The 24,078-nt window shown below is 33.4% G+C and overlaps 2 protein-coding genes across 7 annotated transcripts in view; one reads left to right on the top strand and one right to left on the bottom strand.

Moving 5' to 3' along the window:
• LOC129219464 (dihydropyrimidinase-like) overlaps window positions 1–24,078 on the bottom strand; it is a 182,444-nt gene that overhangs the window by 27,485 nt on the left and 130,881 nt on the right. For all 6 annotated transcript variants that reach the window (XM_054853859.1, XM_054853861.1, XM_054853860.1 and 3 more), the window contains 4 exons: window positions 20,402–20,470; window positions 17,899–18,019; window positions 5,620–5,776; window positions 2,472–2,613 (listed from right to left, as the gene is read on the bottom strand). In XM_054853859.1, the coding sequence (XP_054709834.1) occupies window positions 2,472–2,613; window positions 5,620–5,776; window positions 17,899–18,019; window positions 20,402–20,470 (489 nt within the window). The remainder of the gene's footprint in view (window positions 1–2,471; window positions 2,614–5,619; window positions 5,777–17,898; window positions 18,020–20,401; window positions 20,471–24,078) is intronic.
• Window positions 1–24,078, top strand: part of LOC129219465 (headcase protein-like) — an 86,385-nt gene that overhangs the window by 41,697 nt on the left and 20,610 nt on the right. The window lies entirely within an intron of this gene.

Here is a 24,078-nt window from a genome sequence, read left to right as displayed (position 1 = left end):
TCACTGATGACCCAATTTGTAGAGGCTGTCGCTTTCATGAGGAAACTGCTGCACACATCTTGTGTGATTGCGACGTCTTTTCTGCCCACAGGTTTGAACACCTTGGCAGTCACTTGCTTGAACCTTGGGGAATCTATGATATTCCCATTACATGCCTGCTAATCTTTGCTTCGGCTACCGGTATGTTTTAAGACTTCTGTTTAGGGTTTAGTACAACAGACCTCTGGTCGCAGTGCTTGGCTCTACTGAGCCCCCTCTCCCTCATTTCATTTCATCAAAATTTTGGAGAGAGACAGAAGTCTGACTCTTATTTTAGTGTCTGTTTTCAATATTGTGATTTTGGCATTCAATGAGTTCCTCACAAAAACTCTGAATTCTTTCAATGTTGACATGACTAGGTCCTGTAGTCCGAAGTATTTGAATAACAGTTCTGATGCATTTCACATCCTAAAAAGTTATATTTAATTTTTCAAGAATTGTAATTGGGGTTCATCATCCAATCTGAAAAAAGTGATAAAATTTGAGGTGCATGTTGCACCCTCTGACAAAAGTGCAGCAAAGTGGGGTTTGGGGGTCAAAATCCCTACACGGCCTTTGGTTTGAACACATGTTGACAATCCTAATATAGTAGTTGATATACACTGTAATAACCTAAAAAAACATTGATCTTTTTAACATTAATAATTGTTCTATAACCAATCACTGTCATCGCTAACAGAGACAGAGTGGGGAAGGGGGGGGGGGTGCTATTTTGGGAAAACACTTTGCATTTCTTCTTTACTTTTCAAATCTTTAGGGCATTTGTTCTCAATCCAACATCTCAATAAGAAAACAGGACAGCTCCACTTTCAGCAGATTTAAAGTTTTAGATGGAAATGTATGAAGAAAAATAATGTCTATTTACTACAAGGAATAGGGCATCTCCAACTGATGTACCACTCCATATTTAAAAAAAGAGATTTAAAAAAATTCCAAATGCAGTTTCACTCTTTGGTCATTTACAAGTACCAGGGTTCATTGATTTAAATCATGATTTAAATCAAGTGATTTAAAAATAAAAAAAAACATTGATTAAATTGTTGATTTTATTTTTATAAATTAATTTTGCATTTTTAGAATGTGTTGCTCTAAATTTAACTACACTGCATTATACAATCTTAACTTCAACTGTGAAAACTGCATTGATCCCTCTTTTTGTGCGTGTAAGAGATTTTCAGACTGTTGCAATATTGCTCTCCAAAATTAGTTCAGAACAAAATAAATGTGCAGTTTTCCTTTTACACCATGACCAATATAGTTAAGGAAAGTAATTGTTCAACATATTGTTTTACATTAGATGATGGAAGCCTTATCTGTAAGGAAAGCACAAAACACCATGAAATTAAAATAGCTAAAGAGTTGCTTTTTGATCTAGGGAATGAAATACATTAATGTTTATAAATGTAAATTAATTAATGTCTACAATTTTTTGAAGATTTAAAAAAAAAATAAATAAAACCTGGTTTAAAGAAATCAGATTTAATTTTTTAAAAAATCCAACTTTTCTGATTAAAAAAAATAAATAAAATCACAAACCCTGTCAGGTACCCACCCACCTTAGCTCTTTTGCTTAGTGAAATTCAGTTTGAAAGTTCCTCTTGAAGTTTTATTGAAATAGTTTGTCTGCGCTTGAATGTGATTTTGTTACAAGGGATGCATGTCTTGAGGTTATTACACTGATGATATTATTCCAGAAAGGGAAGGAAAACATTACCTATTTCAATGTATTATCCAAGAACAAAAGTGTTTTTTTTTTTAATAATTAAAATGAAATATTATTTGGATTAATATTTAAAATCCAAGCAAAGTTCGGTTTCTGAAGTAAAGCACCAGCACTAGGGTCTTTAATTTAAAAGTGCAAACATCTTCATATTCAGCTTTTAAATGTTTTTGGTTTATTTTTATGTTTTTCTTCAACACAAAAAGTGTCACGTGCAATAATAGCATTTTTTAGCAATTGCTTTATGATCTAATTTTAGTTTACTATATTTTTTGTTATTTTCTCACAATGGTACACACAATGAAAATATCAAGCTCATTGAGCAAAAATACAAATGATTAGAATTAACGCAAAAGCGGGGAGAGTAGTAAGTAGTTTAAGCGGCCACTTATTTTTTTCAGTTAATTGGTGAGTGGCAACAGCTAATCTTGATTTTTAACTGTAAGCATGAAATTTTCCATTTTTTTTTCCAAATTTGTGCGTTTTTAGGTTGTTGATTTTACTTTGGAAAATAGTATTCATTTTGCACAAAAATAAATGCTTCAATCTTATTCATATTTTTAAAAGGAAGGCAAAATCAAAATATACATTTTTAATTCACATTTTATAATTTGTTGATTTTCAATCTTAAGTTTTTTAAAACAGAATCCTCAATATAGCCTAAATAGTTCGTGCATTACTAACCAAAGACATAACATTAAAATATACTTACAACCCCTTTTTCCCAAACGAGTGAGAGACGCTCTTCAACACCATTGACCCCATTTGGAATTTTTGTAAAATCTTTCATACCTAAAGCTTTCTGAGCTAAACTAAATGTGCAGTTATCCGAACCAGTTACTTGTAAGGCCCCACTAAAAGAAAATTACATATATATTTAGGTAAATGATCTAAAACACAAGCATGTAACTTTACATTTCTTGAAGGGGGAAAATATAGAGCATAATTAATTTTTTCATCATATCAAGATCAATTTTGTTCACAACAATAGAGGCAGTGAGGAGCAAAGGGATTTAAGTGGCGACAGGGGCCAATGCAGGATTTTTTTCACGCTACCTATTTTTGTGAAAGTATTGCATCATTCTATTTTTGTGAAATTTTAGAAAGAGGCATCCTCATTTTTGTAAAAGAGAAGTAGAATAAGTGAAATTTTAGTTCGAAAAGTGTCAATGTCATCTAGTATTATTTTTAACAGGTTTCGTTTTTTTTTTTTGGGGGGGGGGGGAGCTAAAAACCTAAGAAGTACAAAAAATACCATCGTAGTTTCAGCTTAATGGGCTATGTACTGTGTACAATATAGGAAATTATGAGAAAAACGGTTTCCCAAAACAGATGTTGAAAGATTGCGATACTATAGCACAAATACACTTTGGCGAGAAACAGCTAAAAATTAGTTAAAATACTACAAAAAGGTTTCTATTTAAGCGATTGTTCATATAAACCAGCTTAGAATTTTATGAGTAAATTTTGTTTTTAAACAGAGAAACAAATTTCATATTTTAAAATGCGAATTTTTGTGAAATGTTCGATGTTTTTGTGAAGCTACTGATTTTATTACTTGATTTTTGTGAAAGTACCGATTTCAAAACAAGATTTTTGTGAAGGTACCGAAAAACGGTAGCAAAACCAGCTTGTATTGGGCCCTGGGCAAAGTTCAAAATATGCAGATAACCAGCACAAATGGTAGGTGAACCTGTCCTCTGTCTTGGGGCAAAATATAGTACTGGTAGCCCTAGTAGGTGCTGTTATACAGCAGCATTTAGAAAAACTTTTCAATGAAAGCCCACCTAGGACCTTATCTTTAAACACAGTTTACTCAAAACTTGAAAATGTCCACTTGCTTTTTTTTGCTTCTTACTGCCTCAATTGAACCTGGGACCAAAAGTGTAACAAGGTGATAGTAATTAAACAGTTGAATCTTGCAACCAGATTGAAGCATTGGGGTACATTTGACTTTAAAATTAAATCAATAGCCAAGCATGCTGAATGAGCTGTTTTGATGACTGTTCTTTGATGAAGAATAAGCATTCAACTGCTTAGTTATTTACAGCAGTGGAATATATATATATGTAAATACAGTGGGTGGCCAAATTATTAACCAAACTTTTCTGTATTTTTATTGTCGTTAGTTTTATTATTTGAACACATTTTACAGTTTATAAGTTTGTTCTGGCAACACTTTACTTTTAATTTTTTTTAAATATTTTAAATGTCATTGACGTCAGTGTAGCTGTCTGTTAAAATTTCAAGTTACAAGCTTCTTCTTGCGAGTGTGAGTTTTGGAAAAAATTAACGATTTTAAATATAATACTAGATAACTCAAAAAGCCATATCATATGCATTGAAAGCATGCCATGCCGCATCCAAGCCGTGATAGCAGTAAAAGGTGGTAACTAAATGTTAAGTAGTTATTTTTCTATCTATTTATATAGTATCAATCATAAGGAACCTTTAGTTTAATATGTTTATTCATATTTTAAATAAACTTTAAAATGTGTTCAAATAATAAAACTATGTAACAATAAAAATACAAAAAAGTTCGAGTATAATAATTTGGCTACCCTCTGTATGTATATATATATATATGTATGTATATATAATTCATGTAACAAGGATGAGAGTTGTCAGAGAGCAAAAAGGAGGAAAAAAAAATCGTGAAAGGGATGATATCCAAAACTGCATCAAAATAGAGCCTGGAAGCCATGATATTCAAAAATTAAATAAAAAATTGCTAATTTACCAGTTTTAAAGGTAATTCATATTCAGTTAAGTATAAGTAATAATCATGTACAATTTGCTGCATTGTACCATTTTTTGCAAGAGTGTTTATTCTTAAATAAATCTAAATTTTGAAAAAGAGGCAACACTTTCCCCTGAGTCCATGAACAAAGGGTTGGGGGAGCCAGAGGTCAATCTTGGCTGCATCACATAATATTGTCAACTTTTGGTTTTTTTTTAAAGAGAAAAATACATTTTTTTCATCAAAAACATTCGAGTTTATGTTTTTGCTCGTTTAACACTATAAATTTGAAAATTAGGTCAGTTTGTAAAGTAAAAATTTACAACAGAGAGAAAAATCTAAAATTTCTTTATGTGGTAGAACATACTTTTTATAGTAAGAATTAAAAATAAATATATATGTGTATAAACGATTGATTATCTTTTTCCTTGCTTTGGAACCCAAAATTTGCTTTTAAAAACTTCCTAATATGATTTTAGAATCAAAAGAACAACAACTTGCAGCTGCCTCATTTAATCATGAAAACTCAAAACTTATAACAAGCTAAACCATTTGAGAATCACCATAAATATTTTGTACAGTTTTTTAAATACACAAAAAAAGTAACCCTGCCAAGTTTCAATAAAATTCGAGACTGTGGGTGCTAAACCACATTTTTTGATTCACTATTGATTTTTTTTCTCAAATAAATTAAAGAAATAAAAATATTATTGAAATGATGAATAAAATAAGCAGAGATAAGGTAGCATCAGCAAAAAAACCACCCAACATTAAAAATAATTGAAATACTTGCAGGATGCAAAAAGATTGAAATCTGAAATGAAGAATGCCATTTTCGGCCCAGCACGTGTTTGACATCGTTGGCATGATTCCAAAACATACGATTTTGGCAGATATCGAGGAGGATTAAGATTTGCGATGGAAAAATAGAAAGAAAAAGAAATCGTGGACTGAAAATTTAAAAAAAATCATATTTTCTTCCGATTTTTGAGAAAAATAAGGCTTGAAAGAGGCAAAAAAAAAGAGGAAAAGTTTTAAAAGCCAACAGAAAAAGCCGGAATTCCAGCAAAATCTCATCCCTGATGTAAGAAAATTATGCATTGAATGAAGATATACTTACCTAGCTAGCAATGCCATCAGACGTAAGGGTGTAGTTGGGTCAGGACGAAGTGGAGGAGACATAACAAATGCTGCTGCATGTTGCCAGCATTTTCGAAAATAATGTAAACCATCTGTTCCTAAGGCTGCAGCAATGGCTTCCCCATAAACAAGACAACCTATTAAAAATTTATTGAACATGAATGACACATCATATAAGTCAACTAAAAGTGCAAAACATGCAATTACTTGTAATCCTGAATGAATGAGCAGCATAAAATAACTTCGGAGTTCCAGCCAGGTTGAAACAAAAACAACAAGTTTTTTAAAATTCAGTTGGGTATTTTACTCCTTACCAGATAGATACGTTGCATGAGCTGCCTCAAAAATAAAAGTTGTGTCAAGTGCTGCACATTCAACAATCAAGGTTAAATTTGTTTAAAAATTCAAAAATTTCTTGTCAACATATCCAAATGAGCAATTTTATGACTCAAAATTTGAACTCAGACTATATTGGATTTCTTTTAAAAATCTAAAAATTCAGTCATTGTTATTACTAAGGGTTTCATGGACTTTCTGGTGAAAAACGTCCTGGGGTTTCCCTCCCCCATGGGGGATGAAGAAACCTCAAGTGAACTCCTGAGCATCAAAGGACCTCTATGACAAATTTGGTAAAAATCTCACATAATGGATTTGTATAATGAATATACACACAAATAAACCTTCATTTTTATACATATAGATTGGGAGCAGGTGGCTAATATGTTGCATATCTATTAATATAACTTGATTACTAAATCTACGATACAGTGTTCATATTGGAATGAATTTTCATCTAAAATTTATTTTAACATGCAAATAACAATTAAATTTCTCAGATGATTTTTCATCCTAAAAGATTGCATTGAAAAAAGAGTTCCTTGAAACCATGAAACATGTGTCTTGAGAAATTTGCAAATTTTGTGTAATAAAGCATTATACACTATATGACCAAAAGTATTGGGACACTTTTAAAAATTCCTATTTTTAAGGATTTCTCAATTAATAAAAGACCAATTGCTTTGTAACTTTTTTCACATAACAGGTATGTTAAAGCTGTCACAATTTCCAATAAAATTATATCACCATTGCTTTTCAGGGGTGAGCAACAAATTGAGGAAAACAAAAATGTTTTTACGTCATCATTCATTGTAAATAGCTCAAAATAAGCTGCAAATTTCAGAAATTGTTAAGCTTACTATGTACAATCATTTTTAATACTTTTGAGAAGGTATCACTGATATTCACAAAAATATAAGCATTTGTTTTCAAAACTATATTTTATTTGAAGCAAACAGCTTAAAATTGTTTTCTTAAACCCTTCAAAAATGTCAAATTTTTTGGGAAGAGCAACCGAACCTTCCTTATCTCTTAACATCACCAAGCAGCCCAAAAGTGCAGTTTTAGGCCTTAAGTCTCGAAACATTTCCAAAGGATAATGCCCACCCCATCCCTTCCCATCTCATCTTTTAGCCTATTAATGAGTTTTTAAAATTTCAATACTACCAACAAATTCCTGAGGGAAGTCAAGCTCTGACACTTCCTGTACGTGATTAAAGATAGTCTAAAATGTGTATTTAAGACAGCGGTTCCCAACCCAATGGGCCGCGGACCACAAGTGGGCTGCGAACAGCGTGTTACTGGGCCGTGGACTCGAGTCGAGAATCTGAACCAAGATTTCTTGCGGTCTTAATTTCCGTTTTTTGAGAAAACTCACTTATTAGATGTACCATCACAATAAGGAACTTTATGATTAAGAATTTTTCTTAGGAACTTTTCCCTAATTGAAAATGAAATCTCATGAACCAGAAACTGTTTTCAAGAAAATTGCCAAAGAAACTAGTATTAGCTTAAAGCTTCAAGGTAAAAATGCACCTCCTTTGTTGAACTGACATGACTACTCAGTAAATTGAGACACTTGAGGGGTTTTTCGACATCCTACCTATTTAAATGAGACTTTTCATTGCAGTTTTTGAAAAAAAAAAAAAAAAAAAAGCTTAAAAATGCATTGAATATTGTGTGTTATTTGAGATAAAACAATCCAGTTTCAATCCAGATCTCAATTCCCTCGTAGTGGATAAACAACGTCAAAAATCCGATGGAGCTTTGACTTTGATGACTTCTTTTTGACTTTTCTTACAACTATGCCAGCTAAGTGAATGCAATAAAGTTATTTTCTTTCTTAAAAATTATTTTGAAAGTTGTTCTTGTACAGTATATCTACATCAGTGGTGCAGGATGAGAGGAGAAGGGGATTAACATCTCTGGAACTTGTTTTTAACACACTTTCAATTCTAATCTGGTATATCATTTACACTTAAGGACAGTTATGAGCAGAAGCCCCCCCCCCCCCTTAAAAAGTAAATTTTGGTCGTACAAGTAATATTTAGCAGTTAGTGGGCTTCAGCAGTGTTTTCTACAAAGCTGGTGAGCCGCACAACTAAAAAGGTTGGGAATCGCTGATTTAGGACATTAACTACGAACTTTAAAATCCCCAGCTCATCCGTTGTCTCCAAAAATAGCTTAAAGTAGAGTTTTTGAAACTAAAGTTTCTGAAAAATTCTAAGGTAGGGACCCCAAATTTGCACGAAATCACCTAACATCATCACAGTTGGCTCCAAAGTTCGTTTTTTAGAAATTTCTGAGGGAAGACCACAAAGCTTTTTTTCCTCAGTGATGAAGAGTTTAAAATAAGCAAGTTTCGAAAAAGATTTTGGGTGGGAAACCCCCCTCCGAATTCTCTCTCATAACATTGTTCGACAAACAACAGCTAAAATCACGTTTTTAGGCCGTCATTTTCAAAAAATTTCAAGGGGAGACAGAAAAACCATTCGACTTCCCAACATTTGGGAACTTATGCTGTCAAAGATAGCCTTTACGTTTTTGAAGCTTTGGCATCGGAAAATTCCAGATAGCTCCCGAACATTCCCTATTCTCTTTAACGCCATCAAAAATAGACTAAAATTGATTTCAAGTTCGAAAATATTTCGGGAGGAAAGTCCAATCTTTGTTGGAGTCTGGGAAGGCCCTTACACCACTAGATACAGCCTACAGTTACGTGTTTTTCAGTTTAGTTGAAAAGCTTTCTGTATAGCACCCCAGTATCCTTAAGTATTTCTAAACAGCCTAAAATTGCTTTTTTAACATCTCAATTTTGGAAAATTTGCTTGAGAAGTCCCGACGCCTTAACGTCACCAAAGAAAGCATAAAACCGATTTTAATTTTGAAAAAAAAAAAAACTGGATTGAGCTCCAAGCCCTTTTTCTAAAAGCGTAATTGCTTAAAATTCTGAATTTTGACTTAACTTTTGGAATATTTCGTTGGGGGATCTAAATTCCTTTTTTTTCTTCTGCAGGAAAAATACGAAAGAAAAAAGATAAGTTTCTTTTCTTCTTTTTAAAAATCTTATTAAATACTTTTGACTTTTTAATGTATTAACTATTTCCCATCAAAAGGGCGGCAAATTGAGGAACCGCCACGGGCGGCAGAAAGTGTAGCTACGCCACTCATAAAAAGCACCATATCGGTCAGGAATAAGGCACCTAATTGGGGATAAACGTTGCAAATTAATTTCATAACTAATGAAACAAAGTAGTAGCTCAAATATTTACTTTGAAAAATAATTAATGAATTGAAAAGATACTGTCATTGTTTGCATTTTCTGCATAAATTGTTTTGAACACAATGTGTACAGATACTATACCCCCCCCCCCATTCTACATGCCCCTCCACAAATCCGCTCATATGATAACTAACAATCTTCGTTCGTAAAATATCGTTCCATTATTAAAGACTGATTTTAAAATCATTCAAAATCTATTCATTCCAAGGTCAAAGTCGCACCACCTATGAAGCTTTTCCCCAAGAGCAATACCAGCAAAAGAGACAAAATCCCCTAAAAATTAACAATCCCATAGTTTGAGTGGAAACTGCCCCCCTCCCCTCTTATTTGCACCCATAGGAAAGAATTACACGAGAAGTAAACCACTTGTTTTATTAAGAAACAAATACCTTTGTGCCGAGAAGTAACATGAAATAACAATTGTTTTGTATCCCAAATATACAGAGTACTGCAGAAGCGTGTTTTGGAGTTTTAAGGTACCCTTTTTCCAACAAAATAGTAAGCTTTTGCATGTAAGGGGCCATTCATTAGTTACGTAAGGATGATTTGAGCAATTTTTGACCCCCCTCCCCCATGCAAGGATACGCAAGATTTTTCAAACCCCTCACCCTATTCGAACGAAAGATTCCATTTTGTTTTTCATATTAATAAAATAATGAATCTAACATCACTGGAATCGAAATTAAATTCACAATTATTAAATTAAACCATTTTGTGTAATGAAATACTTACTAAAAAGTTGGAATCTAAATTGCATGTTTTTTCTACTTTTTTTTTGTTTATGATGCAATACTAATTAAAAATAAAACATGCTATACGTAGTGCATTTCTTTTATTATATTTAACATTATACATTCTCTGTAAAACAAATTAAAAACAGCTCATCTTAATACGTTTTTTATTTTCCAGAACGCAAATAAATATTAATACCTGCCAAACCAATTGACCGCACGATTTCAAATGTAAAACATCGGCTAAGAAAATACTGCACGAGAATGGGTTTGAACACCTCCCCAAAGTATGTTGACATTTTCCCAACCCCCCTACCCCTTGTGACCCTTACGTAATTAATGAATGGTCCCTAAAGACATCCAGTAATGTCCTTACATCCATTCTCTCTATTTTGCGTTGAAAAAAGGGTTCCTTGAAACCCCGAAACACGTGTCTGAAGTAATCTGTATATTTGGGCTCTAAAACGTTTGTTATTGCCTGTTACACTTGTATCATTACCCAATGGTACAGTGGAAGTTGGACGTAAGGAGGAAGATGTCCCCTCAGGTTCCAAATTACGTATTCCTACTTGTTACCTGAAATACAATTTCAATTTTAATGCTTCTCAAGTTAGAACTTTATTAGCGCCCCCAACCTTTACTTCCACCACCGGCACACACAACACGTCTCCCACAGACCCGTCCATGTGTTCATTCATTAAGACCTTTCGCTCAAAACATATCATTAGACTACCAAAGCATCCCAAAGAATCATTTGATAATCAAGCATTCGACAGCATACATTCAATTATAACACTATTTGAATGAAACATTCGAGAGGCAATTATTTGATCATAACACCATTTATATCGTAACGGTACCTATTCCTCAAGTGTGCTGGCACACCTTTTAAAATTAGTGTCCCCCCCCCCTCAAGAAGGATACTTCTTAAAAAAGACTACCATCCATTAAGAATTTCAATGGCGCAGTCTGCGCTATGATGCACCTCTCCTATGTAATGAGCAAGAGAATGCTCAAGACTAATAACCTCTAAATGCAATAACCTAATTAAATGTATGACTAGAAATGCATGATTAAAAAATAGTTGAAGACAACTTAAAAATAAAAACCAAATTTATTTGGTCATTTAGTAAAGTTAGAGTTAAATAAAATTAAAAACATTTGAAACAACGCGAACTAGAGCTGAGCTATATCAATCTATTATCTATTTATTAAAAAGAACCCGCATCGTTGCATAAAAGCAAACGAACGCTCAAGTCAACCTGCCAGAGAGAAAACACCGAAGAAGTCCCCTTTCTACTCGAAACATTTCCTTTTATCGTAAGTGAACTCATTTGCATGCGGACGCCAAATCACCTGATACACGCCAGCATAGCAAATGGCCAATGAGCATCAGGCACGTGCCGATCTGTTACGATGCATCACCGATTACGTGAAGGTCGTGATGTCATAGATCGGCGACTGCACGTGCGAGATACGTCATCAGGCGTCCGCATTAGAAGAAAGAAAAACATCGTTGAAAATTTCTCAATGATTAGGCAAGTGACTGATATTATGGTGGGATAAGTGGTGAGATGAATTCGTTAATTATTATATAAGGGGCGCTAGGCCAACAATGCCCCCCCTCTCACCATCTTATGAACATTATTTTCTTATACATTTAAAGATAATTCATTTCCTAACAAATCTCAATACCAGCTCTAGTTTTACAAAAAGATTTTGAATAAATATAAACATGATTAGTAGATTAGTTAAATACAACAACAAGCAAATTCTTTTATAACAAAATATCACTCAATCCGATTCCAGTCCGTTCAAACTGTTCCATTTTCCAAGTCAGTAAAAAGTCAATCAGTCCAATGTCATATAAACACATTCAATCTGCAAAAATTGAAAAACCTTGGCGAGTATACAAATACTTGGTATAAACACATTTGAACAGTACAAATATAAACTGTAAAACGCAAAAAAATATATATATAACTTTAACCCGTTCCCGATAGTTAAAATAGTTTACTTTTCCCACATTACTACATTTTCAAAAAAATTAAATTACTAAAAATATCACAAAAGCAATTACATTACAAAAACATTTTCATTGAACTTTATTAGTTCAGATCGAGACAAAGGCTTAGTAAATACATCAGACATGTTATTTTTACTTCTAACAAATTCAACATCAAATATATCTTTATAAATTAAATCGCGTATATAAAAAAGCTTTACATCAATATGTTTTGTCCTATAATTTTCGATCGGTGATCTCACAAAATCTATTGTAGCTTGATTATCAACTTTTAATACAGATTTAATTTTGTGTTCCTTGTTAATTACCCCCTTATTAACACATTCATCAATGATTCTATCAAACCAAAGAAGTTCTTTGCCGGCCTCTGTCATTGCAATAAACTCTGATTCCATCGTTGATAAACTAATGCACTTTTGTTTAAATGTTCGCCACGAAATCGGCGATTTGTTAATGAAAACAATCTGACCTCCGAGTGAAGTTCTATCGTCTCTATTAGAGGCGAAATCTGCATCAGAATATGTTACAACTTGAATTTCATTGCATTGTAATTTAAGTTTGTAATTCCTAGTTTTAGAAACATAGCTTAATAATTTTAATAAACCATCCCAATGCTTTATACCGGGGTTATTTTGGAATTGGCTAAAAATGTTTGTAGCGTAACTAATGTCTGGTCTTGTTCTGTTTGCTAGAAACGAAAGACAACCTAACAAATTCCTGTACGGTATTTTTGACATATCTTGTACATCTTGCTCGTTATTTGGACAATCTAGTTTAGTGTATATAATACCTTTACTTATCGGCAATGAGGAGATAGGGATATTGAATTTCTCAAAACGTTCATAAATTTCTTCAATATAGCCAATTTGACTTAATGAAAAACAATTCAAATCCTCCTCAAATTCCACGCCTAGTAATTTTTTAGTTTTACCTAAAATTTTTAAATCAAAGTATTTTTGTAACATTTCTAAAACAGTTTGTATATCATTTTGACTCTTTCCAAATAAAACAATGTCATCTACATACAAAAGTAAAATTACAGAAGATTTATAAATATAGACACAGTTACACCATTCAAATTTACAAAAACCAATTGAGATCAACTTTTCTTCAATTTCGTAAAACCACAATCGTCCACTCTGGTGGAGTCCGTAAATAGCTTTATTTAGTTTACAATATAAATTTTCCATCCCCTTTTCTACAAAACCAGGTGGTTGTTTCATATATATAGGTTCTGCAATAGGTGCATAAAGGTAAGCATTTTTCACATCACATTGGATGTTTACCCAGTTTAATTTTACCACCAAAAGAGAAAAGAAAAATCTTATAATGCTGAAATTTACAACTGGCGAGTACGTAAGATCATAACTCTCATATTTCAATTGAGAACTTCCTAAAGCTACTAGGCGACTTTTGTATCTCAAAATTTCCCCATTTTCATTTCTTTTGACTGTAAAAACCCAGCGAGAACCAATTGGAGTAGAATCATGCGGTAATTCGACAAGATTCCACACTTTGCGATCTTGCATCACTTTTAATTCTTCCCGCATTGAACTTATCCAATTGTCTTTTTCTCGCGATTTAAGGGCTTGTTTGTAAGTGTTAGGAATAATGATTTGATGTCCTAGTCATGCTTGAGAAAATTCATTAATTACGTTGCTGTTTACAGAGTTATCAATCTCTTCTTCAGTAGTATTTTTACCTTTAAAGCAAAATATATCTGGCTGATAAACAATATTATTTTTTCTGCAATATTTCTTTACATCATAAATTGATCTCAATCGTTTGTTGCTTCCTTTTTCAAAATAATAGATATCGTTACGAGACCCATCGGGTCTTGGTACGACTTTTCTTTCCCATTTTGCTAATTTTAAACATTTATCACTTTCATCATCTGATGATTCAGTTTCCCCCCGATCTGATTCTTCTGTTTCTGAATGAACTGGTGGTAGTTCGGGAATTTTTAATATTTCCTCATCAGGAATTTCATCTTCATCTGATTTTGGTACATTTAACCATTCTATGGTGCCCATCACGACTCCACTGCGTTTAGACTCAAATTCGTCTTTGAAAAATTTTCCCTCATTAAATCTGACATTTATGGTCTCTATAATTTTATCATTTTCTGGAATCCAGATTCGATACCCTTTTGTCCGAAATGCATACCCAATTAAAATCCCTTTTTGGGCTTTAAGATCAAGCTTTTGCCGACGTTGCTTCGGCACACTAACGTAGGCTACGCATCCAAATGGTTTCAAATGTCTGATTGAGGGTGATTTTCCCCCATATAGCTCAAAAAGAGTTAGTTTTTGATCTCTATGACATACGCGGTTCCACGTGTACGTGAAATACAACATGGCTTCAGGCCAAAAGTTTTTACCTATACCACTCTCTTCTAAAATTACCCTAGTACCATCTGCCACAGTTCTGTTAAACACTTCAGCCGCCCCGTTTTGCTCAGGGGTATAACTATTAGTGAATTCATGTTTAATGCCTTCATTTTGACAAAATTTACGTAAAATTGTATTTGAAAATTCCCCACCATTGTCAGTTCTTATTGCTTTCAGCTTTGTTCCCAGGAATCTCTCTGCCCTTTTAATATGATTAATGAGAATTTCTGCTGCCTGATTTTTATTTTTCAATGGGTACAATGACGTTCTACGGGAATAATCGTCAACAACTGAAAGAAAGTATCGTTCACCTCTTCTACCTTCAATACTCGATGGCCCCCAAATGTCACTATAAATTAATTCTAAAGGTTTCTTTGATCGAATTTCGTCCATTGGTTTGAAAGATACGCGTCTGAACTTTCCTAATTTACAATCTTCACAATTTACTTTATCATTTTTAAAAACTGGTAGACCCCTAGTACATTTATATTCAGCAGTTTTCTTTATATTATCGACATTTACATGAGCAAATCTTTTGTGCCATAATTCTAAGCTTTCAGTACTACTAGCTTCATAATTAACATTTTTATGTACATTTTCTGAAATTATCTTTGGGTTAACAAAATAAATGCCATTAGATAGTTTAGCTTTAAAAATTATTTCGCCATTATCTGATACAGTTACCAAACCTTTTCCCCCTTTAAAACATGCTCCCGCTTGGTCAAATCTGGGACCAGACAGTAAATTTCTTCGCAAATGCGGCGAATACATCACATTTACTAAATTAATGGTCTTAGGACCGAACTTTAACTTTATCTCTCCAACCCCCTCAATTGGAAAAACATGATTTTGGACTGCTACGGCCATCTTTCGATCATTTACAGGTTCATATTTATGGAAAAAGTTCTTATTATTTGCAAAGTGATGGCTGGCCGCCGAATCAAATGCCCATGATGAAGGATTACAGTCTATCTCGTTAAAGTTCGCTTCCGAAATAAAAAATGTTTTGGAAGGGTACTCACACTTTTTCGGCGATGAGGAGCTGCCTCTTCTGGTGAACTGGTTCCTGTTTCTTCCTCTTGACCTCCTCTGGCCATAACTTGACTTCTTGGAGCTTGTGGATGGACTTCCTCCGCGGTTCCTCTCTGGAAAACTACAATCTTTGCGGATGTGGCCTGTACGTCCGCAATTATAACACGATCTTTTTTCTTTTGGAGCAACGTAGTTGGCGCTAATATTATCCTCGTCCTTCAGCTTTAATCTGCTCTCTTCAGAAATTAAGTCCTGTACTATCGTATCAAAAGAAAAATCCTCGGGTTTCTTTCTCAAAATTGATTGGCAAATGCTGTCATATTCCGATGGAAGATATCTCAAAACTTGAAAATTTAAGTATGACTCAGAAAAATTCTTGTCGATTCCCTTTATCCTGTCATAAATTCGACGAATTCTTGATGCGAAGAGATTTATGGATTCGCCTTGCTCAATTCGACAGTTTGTTAACTCAGTAAAAGTTCTCATATGCACACACCTGTTATCAGGATAAAAGTGTGCTTTTAGACATTCCCACGATTTTTCTGGCGACTCACAATGCTCTATTATCCTTTTGAATTCGTTGTCTACAAACAAATATATTAAAGATAATGCCGCTCGTTCTCTGGCCAAAAACTCACGAACGTCTCTCTCAGTAAATCCTGAATCTTTAGAGACTACTGGCACTGTTTCCTTACCAGTTACAATGTCCCAGGCGTTTTTCTCCATCAGGACAAATTTCATATCTGCTGCCCATGACACATAATTTGTGCCATTTAATTTCTCAATAGTTATCTGGGGATTCGCCATTATTTCGACAGAAAGTCGGAAGACAATATCAATGAGCACTAATAATCTAATATTTATCATCAGTATGCTCTTGTCGAAAAAAAATCTTCTATACGGCCCCCCCATCGAAAATTATCACAGACGTCAAAAACATCATTTCCATCTCCAGTCCTACTGAAAATATAGGCTATCGAAAACAGAGTCCAGGTTGCCCATAACCTTTTAATGAGCAAGAGAATGCTCAAGACTAATAACCTCTAAATGCAATAACCTAATTAAATGTATGACTAGAAATGCATGATTAAAAAATAGTTGAAGACAACTTAAAAATAAAAACCAAATTTATTTGGTCATTTAGTAAAGTTAGAGTTAAATAAAATTAAAAACATTTGAAACAACGCGAACTAGAGCTGAGCTATATCAATCTATTATCTATTTATTAAAAAGAACCCGCATCGTTGCATAAAAGCAAACGAACGCTCAAGTCAACCTGCCAGAGAGAAAACACCGAAGAAGTCCCCTTTCTACTCGAAACATTTCCTTTTATCGTAAGTGAACTCATTTGCATGCGGACGCCAAATCACCTGATACACGCCAGCATAGCACCTGGCCAATGAGCATCAGGCACGTGCCGATCTGTTACGATGCATCACCGATTACGTGAAGGTCGTGATGTCATAGATCGGCGACTGCACGTGCGAGATACGTCATCAGGCGTCCGCATTAGAAGAAAGAAAAACATCGTTGAAAATTTCTCAATGATTAGGCAAGTGACTGATATTATGGTGGGATAAGTGGTGAGATGAATTCGTTAATTATTATATAAGGGGCGCTAGGCCAACACTATGGGCACTCCAGCGCAGCCAGTCACTCCAAATTTTTCTGGGGGAAGGGTCAAAGGATCTCAATGCAAATCTTTTCGGAAGACAACAAAAACCATGCGCATTCATAAGTAAAACCATTAACTTTTCAAAGCCAGCCCTCTGACCCCCTAAATGACGGATCCACCCCTGCAACTGAATCACTTCAGAAGCAGAGGTTCCTCCCTGAGGTCAAGGGCCCACCCCCCTTAATATCGCAGAGCCCCCCAAAATGATAAAAAATACCCCACAGAACACCCCCTAAAAATATCAATGGCGCAGTCTGCGCCATGATCCCCCCCCCCCCCCCCCAGGTGTGCACCCTTGTCAGAAGTCAACTATATTGAGAGGTTCATTCGATTATCAAATCTATCGAAAAATACACTACTCGAGTGATTGACATCTTGAGAAGTTCAAAGCGAGAACTCGGGCAATGATAATCGAGAACTCGGGCAATGATAATCGAGAACTCGAGAAGTGATAATCGAGAACTCGAAAAGTGATAATCGAGAACTCGAAAAGTGATAATCGAGAAATCGAAAAGTGATAATCGAGAACTCGAAAAGTGATAATCGAGAACTCGAAAAGTGATAATCGAGAACTTGAGATACAATAATCGAGAACTCGTGGTAATCGAGTTCTCGAAAATGCCCATCACTAGTATGTATTATAGGTGAAATTTTTAATGTAATTAGATAGCAAACGAAACTTAGTGAACAAAATCTTTGTTTGAGCCGTGATTTCGTATTAGACGTGATCATATTAAGATAGATCAACTGTATATAGTTGAGCATTGTTACTAATGAAATATTTACCTTCCTGTCTTCTTGATGCAATGACTTCAGCAGCACTTTTACTCATAACATGAACAACATATAGGGGACATTGTACTTGATTAGCAAGAACTATAGCTCTGTTTGTTGCCTCTGCCTCCACCTATAACGGGCAAAAGTAACTGGTAAATTCTAAATACCACAATTATAGAGACTATATATTGAAACAGCTAATTGTATTGTTAAAAGGAGTAAAATGCCGCATACATTTGCATGGATGAAAAGTTTTTCAATCATGTTCCAAACACATTTAACCTTTATAAGAAGAAACTAATTTGATTTATTTTGTGCAAAAACTTCCAGGGAACATAGAACGGTATTCTTTTTAATGCTCCTGTCCTGTATTTAAAATACAAGCACCAACTTTCGAAATTTTACTGCAAAGGTGGTACCATCAAGTAAGCAGATTTTTCATCCACCTCAAAAGCATTTTAAAAACAATTTAAATTTAATTTGAATTTTGACATCTGGAATTCAAATTATGTTTTTCGCAATCACTAGTGTGTGTATGTAGGCGTGTGTTTGTGTCTGTGTACAGGCACAAGTGTGTGTGTGTGTGTGTAGGTGTGTTCGTATGTGTGTCTAGGCGTGTATGTATGTGTGCGTGTGTGTAAAATATAGATGCAACCTGGAGACGGTTCTCGCTAGAGGAGCAGCATCGGGAGGGGCCGGTCGACGGAGGTGCTGCAGAGGGAAGTGGGGGGGAAAATAAAATTAAAAGACGCCAAAAACAGTCAAATGAGAACAATAAGCAATGTGATTGCTCAAAAAAAAAAAAAAAAAAAAAAACTTTACGAATTGAAAATCAAATACAGTTGACTTTCAACTATCCACAAAACATGGGGATGGTAAGCTCATATAAGTGAATTTCAGATAATTTGCAGAATTTGTTTTAAGTAGTGTATGTAAAAAAAAACCCTACATAAAAGCCATCCCACATTGAGGGGTGACTATGACAATTGAGATTTATCATTAGGTCATACCTAAACATTTATCTTGGGCTTGTATTTTATTATGAAACCTAAGAGAGTAGCCAAGCACAATATTAAACATATTTGAGATTATATTATTTTTATTCAATTTACATGAAAAACGATCAAAAAAATGTTACCATAAATGAGATTTTTTCCTCTCTGGACAAGCAGATAATAAAAGACTAGTGAAGATATGAGTTCAGGGGTGGAAAATCAAAAATTCATTTCTGTATCAGCATTGTATCGGCAAAAATGCCGAATTTATATCAGAATGAACAGTTTTGTATCAGTAAAAATGCCGTTTTGTATCAGGTGAACCCATGGTTTTTTAACAGAATATTTAATTTTGTACAAGATCAGTACACAGTTGGAAGCTAATACAAAGCATTCGTAGTAAAAAGTTCATAAATAACTTTTGGTATATTTCTTACATTCAAAGCTCGAAAAAAAAACTCTCTAAAAACATATTTATAAGCAATTTATAATTTTTTCAAAAAAAAAAAAAAAAAAGAAAGAAAATAGGGGGAGGGAGGAGATGCTAGTATAAAGATGTGAAATGCTTTTTTACTTTGGTTAGTAAAAAAACCTTTTTGGAACTGATTCACTTTTTAAACTTTATAAATTAACTTATTTTCAGGAATAGCATTTCACTGGCTGAAAAAGAAAAAAAAAAGGATATGAACCTCACGTTGCTATTTTGTATGTCGATTTACACATTACCTGCCGTGACCACATATTTGCGTTTTAACTTCACTCAATGTCAGTATGTTACTTTGGATTAATTTGTACACCTGGTATTAGAGGAACTTTCCTTACTAAACATCAGTAGTAACCGGAAGATAATGTGTTAACTAAACTTTATTTTGTTTTATAATTTAAAAGAAAGAGATGCAGGTATGCATGGCAGCGAGTAGATAATGTGTATGTAAGAGTAGAATAAAAAACTACTTAAAAAACATATTTTAAAAGAAATGGATGCATGTATGTGTGGTAGAGATTAAACTGCTTACATGCAGGTTTTATGAACTCTTTAGACACTTTTTCTGCACATAAACTATTAAATTATAAGTGCACCTCAATTTTATTCAAAACATGAAATAGTTATTAAAATAAAGAAATAAAATAGGCCAATTTAAAGTTACATAGTTAAAATAATTTCCATTTTTCAAAATGATTGAAAAATTTACAGGATGTAAAAGGATTCAAACTTAAAGCACAGCATGCAATTTTTGGCTAATATTAAAAATTCTTTACATTGTCTTTTTACTTATTTTCTCCTTTTTAGCTTTCTATGGCAAAAAAATGAATGCAACTGCTATTTTTTTCTTGTTGTGAATATTTTTGGATAATAATATCACATTTTTGGCGCAATTTGGTGCAAAAATAGCAAAATTGGTCGTTTTGCATCAGGTTGCATAAAAAATTGAACATTGGCGCAGTTTGGTGCAGATTTTAAACCCCTGTGAGTTTAAATAATCTTTTTGGCAACATAAAACAAACTGGATACTAACCTCTTCTGGTCTGCTAAAAAGATGACTTTCTGGGCCTGTAAATCCAAGGTCTAAGAGCTTCTGCTGATGCTATACAAGAAAAACAACTAAATAAATTCATGGATCAGTAATATGATAATTTTAATAGGCTATAATAACTGCTTTACAGAAACATTGACATTTTCCCCCTTAACCACAGATTTTAATATGTTACTTTGTTAATTCTATCATATATTGGTGAAAATATAAATTTTAGCGTTTTTTTTTTCTTTTAACATAACTAACTCCAATAAACTATGTAATAAATATAGTAAACTACAAACACAACTACTTTTTTAAAAACGTGGCAACTACAAACCACTTTTGAAATGTAGTCGCTAAGTCACTACTTCTTAAAATATAAATAAACAAAAAGTAGACACACATCTTTTGGTAACTGAATGAAAAATTTCAAAAAGTGAGTTGATATTAATAAATTAGCTCATTTAAACATGGAATATTACTAAGAATTCTCTATTCCTTCTTTCTTTTTGAGCCAATTTGTTATTCAAAAGAGTTTATGATACTAATGAATATTTACTGCAAGAAAGGATTAAAAAGTTAAAATAATTCCACTTTATTTTTTTAAGTCCTTTCTTGCCAGGGAATATTTAATTAGGGAAATGCAACACGGCTACTTGAAAATGTAAATAAAAGCAGTTATGATTTGATTAAAATTTTAATTAGGCATACATATTACATAAAATTGATTAGATGATGAAAAACATTTTAAACAAAAGAGAAAACTTTAATTTTCATTAAAGGAATTAATTTTATAGGAACTTATATTTTGTAGGAACTAATCAATTAATTTTGAATTCAAGCTAGGGGTACAGACCTGGAAGCTATTCTCTTTCTTACATGAAAGATGAAATGAAATAAAAATGTTTTTTCAAATCTTACCAAATATTCTCAAAAAGTTAATTTTTTAATTATTGACTTTTATTATGTGCATTAACAACAAACACTCAATAACATAAAAAAAAATATGTGAAAACAGAAAACTATATCCCAAACAGTACTAGTATTCATTATTAAATATTAATGTGTGAATAGGCTACCTGAAATATAAAACATAACCAGGGCCGCGCCAAGCCTGATCTGCGCCGTCGTGCAAATGTCTTTTGAGCGCCTTTATGCAGTGACATGCGAGCAAAATATAGTCAACTCCTGGGGTCAGGTTTTGTAGACAAATGCAATATGGAAAAAGATACGTTTGGCATTTACAGTAGAACCTCTCAATAAGGGACACTAAGGGGACCGGACAATTTGTCCCTTAAATAGAGGTGACCCTTCTTCGGAGGTAGATGAGTTCATGCATGCTCTGTAAACTCAGAATATTTTCGTGATAAACGTAAATTATAAACATTTAAGATCAATTATTGAAAATGTTTCTTATATAGATACTAAATAAAATGTTAAATTATTCAAACTATATATATATATATATATATATATATATATTGAAATTGTATCGATAATTTTGTAGTATCACAGTTTTGTCACTGATTTTCATTAAATATTGTTTTGAATTAATTTGTTACATGGATTTGATTAATGTCATGTAACTTACAATGCGAAACAAAGTATGATCAATTTCCAGTTATGTGTACAAAGCTTCTCATGAGCGGCACACTATCTGTTAGGGTTTAGCCCATTAAAAAAAAAAAATTATGAGAGGGAAAAGCATGAATGTTGGTCTTAACAAGAATTTTACAATACTTATTTATGTATTTGCCTGTTAATGTTAAGACAAACTTTTGCCAGTTAATTTTTGGACAAAAAAGGCACCTTGAATTCTAATACTTTCGGTATTTCTAATGCATTTATACATCATTTTTGTGTAATTTTTTTTTGTAACCGTCCCCTAAATAGAGTGTCCCTTAATGAGAGGCAAATGCATGCAGGTCCCGATTCAAAGGGACTGGGACCAGAAAAAGTGTCCCTTAAATAGAGGTGTCCCTTAAAGGAGGCACTACTGTAATTTATTAAAATAAAAACAATCTGTAAATTTTCAATTTTGGAAGACGTGTTTACTTCATATTTCTAAGTTATTTCGAGTATGGGCGGGTGTAAGGGACGGGCGTTTGAAACTGACTTTTGGAATCTGACTTTTTCTCTTGGAAACATGCATTGAGCTGCTGTTAAAATAGAAGTGGCCGGTTTAAGGTAATCAAAGCATTTTACCCCAACAATTTAAAAAAAAAAAAAAAATCTTGGAATGTGATCGAAATAATTATGCTAGTATGCAGCTAAATTTCTATTATTTGATACACTGTCCAGAAAGCGAGATGTCTATTTCTGGACTTTATAATGATCGACATTTAGTTATTTTCTGAAGAAAATTTCAAAATATAGAAAATTCTGAAAAACCTACTTTACCGAGATAGCGGGTGTTTTTTCAGGCTTGACCCGGTTTGAAGAAACCCGCCTGTGATATGCTAATGCGTTTTTGGAAAAAGAAAATATTTTAAACATCAAAGTTAACACCGCTCTAAATATCTCTTTAATTAATAAATATTGAAAGTGTTATGCCGGTCACAGTATGACAACAGAGTAATGAATAGATCTCTAAATTGAAGTAGAGGATATTTCCCCTTAAAATCTGAAACTGAAATCATTTCCGGTAAAATCAAATATTTTAAAATATGGAACCGTTACAAAAGGCATTGAATTTAAGATCCAAAACAAATACATAGTCTCTCCAAAGTTTTTGTTTCTTTTTTAACTTAATGCACAAATAGTTAAAAAGATAAGGGGGGGGGAGAGAATCAGGTAATCATGGTCAACACCTTTCGGAACAAAAAAATTAACCTTAATTATTATCTACAATGTATAAATATTACACACATCTAAGTAATTTGCAAATGTGCTTACCGTATTTTTTTTAATGTATGATAACAAGAAGCAGTGGAATTGCAACGAATTAAAAATCACAAAAAAGAGTATATTTGCACAAATTATAATACAACATATTCACCTCAAGAACCAAAATGGGGATAAGCAAATTTCTTGTTCCTCGTATGCTCGACCTTGTGTAATAAAGACATACCGAAATAGCATCCATGGCTCCTCATTAAGAAGGAATATGCTAATGTATGTATTAAATAAAGCCATGATGCCACTTGTTTTCAGTGTGAAAGATAGCTCTTTTGAATAGCATGTTTAGACACAACAAGTCAATAATTTTTCCTTTTAGATTCTTAGCGAGACAAATTAATTGTTTCAATGAGCAGTATAATTTCACTGCCTCCATTAGACATAATGAAGAATTCCATTTCACTTTTTGGTTAGAGTTTATTTTCCTTTCATTTCAACCATTTTTGATCGGCATAGCTCTACGCCCTTTGGGTTCTGGCGCTGTCGTGCGCCGCACGACCTTGCTGATAGACATAGTATGTCAATCTAAGTGAAGGTTTATTATCATTTTGTATGTTAGATAACATTTTACATATTTGCAGTTTTCATATCATTGTTCCTTAACGAACGCTAGAATCCGTGACGTAACTAGTCTTGGAATAGAGAACGGTACGTGTAGTGGGCGTTGCCCATGATGTGACTAATTTAACGTCGATTCTTCTTGAACATGTGACGTCACGTGCACACGCTTCGGGCTTGGCCACTGAAGATCACGATCAGGTAGCATTGAAGTGAAGATA

The sequence above is a fragment of the Uloborus diversus genome, chromosome 3 (genome assembly GCF_026930045.1).
Source record: "Uloborus diversus isolate 005 chromosome 3, Udiv.v.3.1, whole genome shotgun sequence".
NCBI classification, from domain to species: Eukaryota; Metazoa; Arthropoda; class Arachnida; order Araneae; family Uloboridae; genus Uloborus; species Uloborus diversus.
The sequence above is the reverse complement of the archived record's forward strand: the minus strand, read 5'-3'. Positions and strand labels throughout refer to the sequence as shown.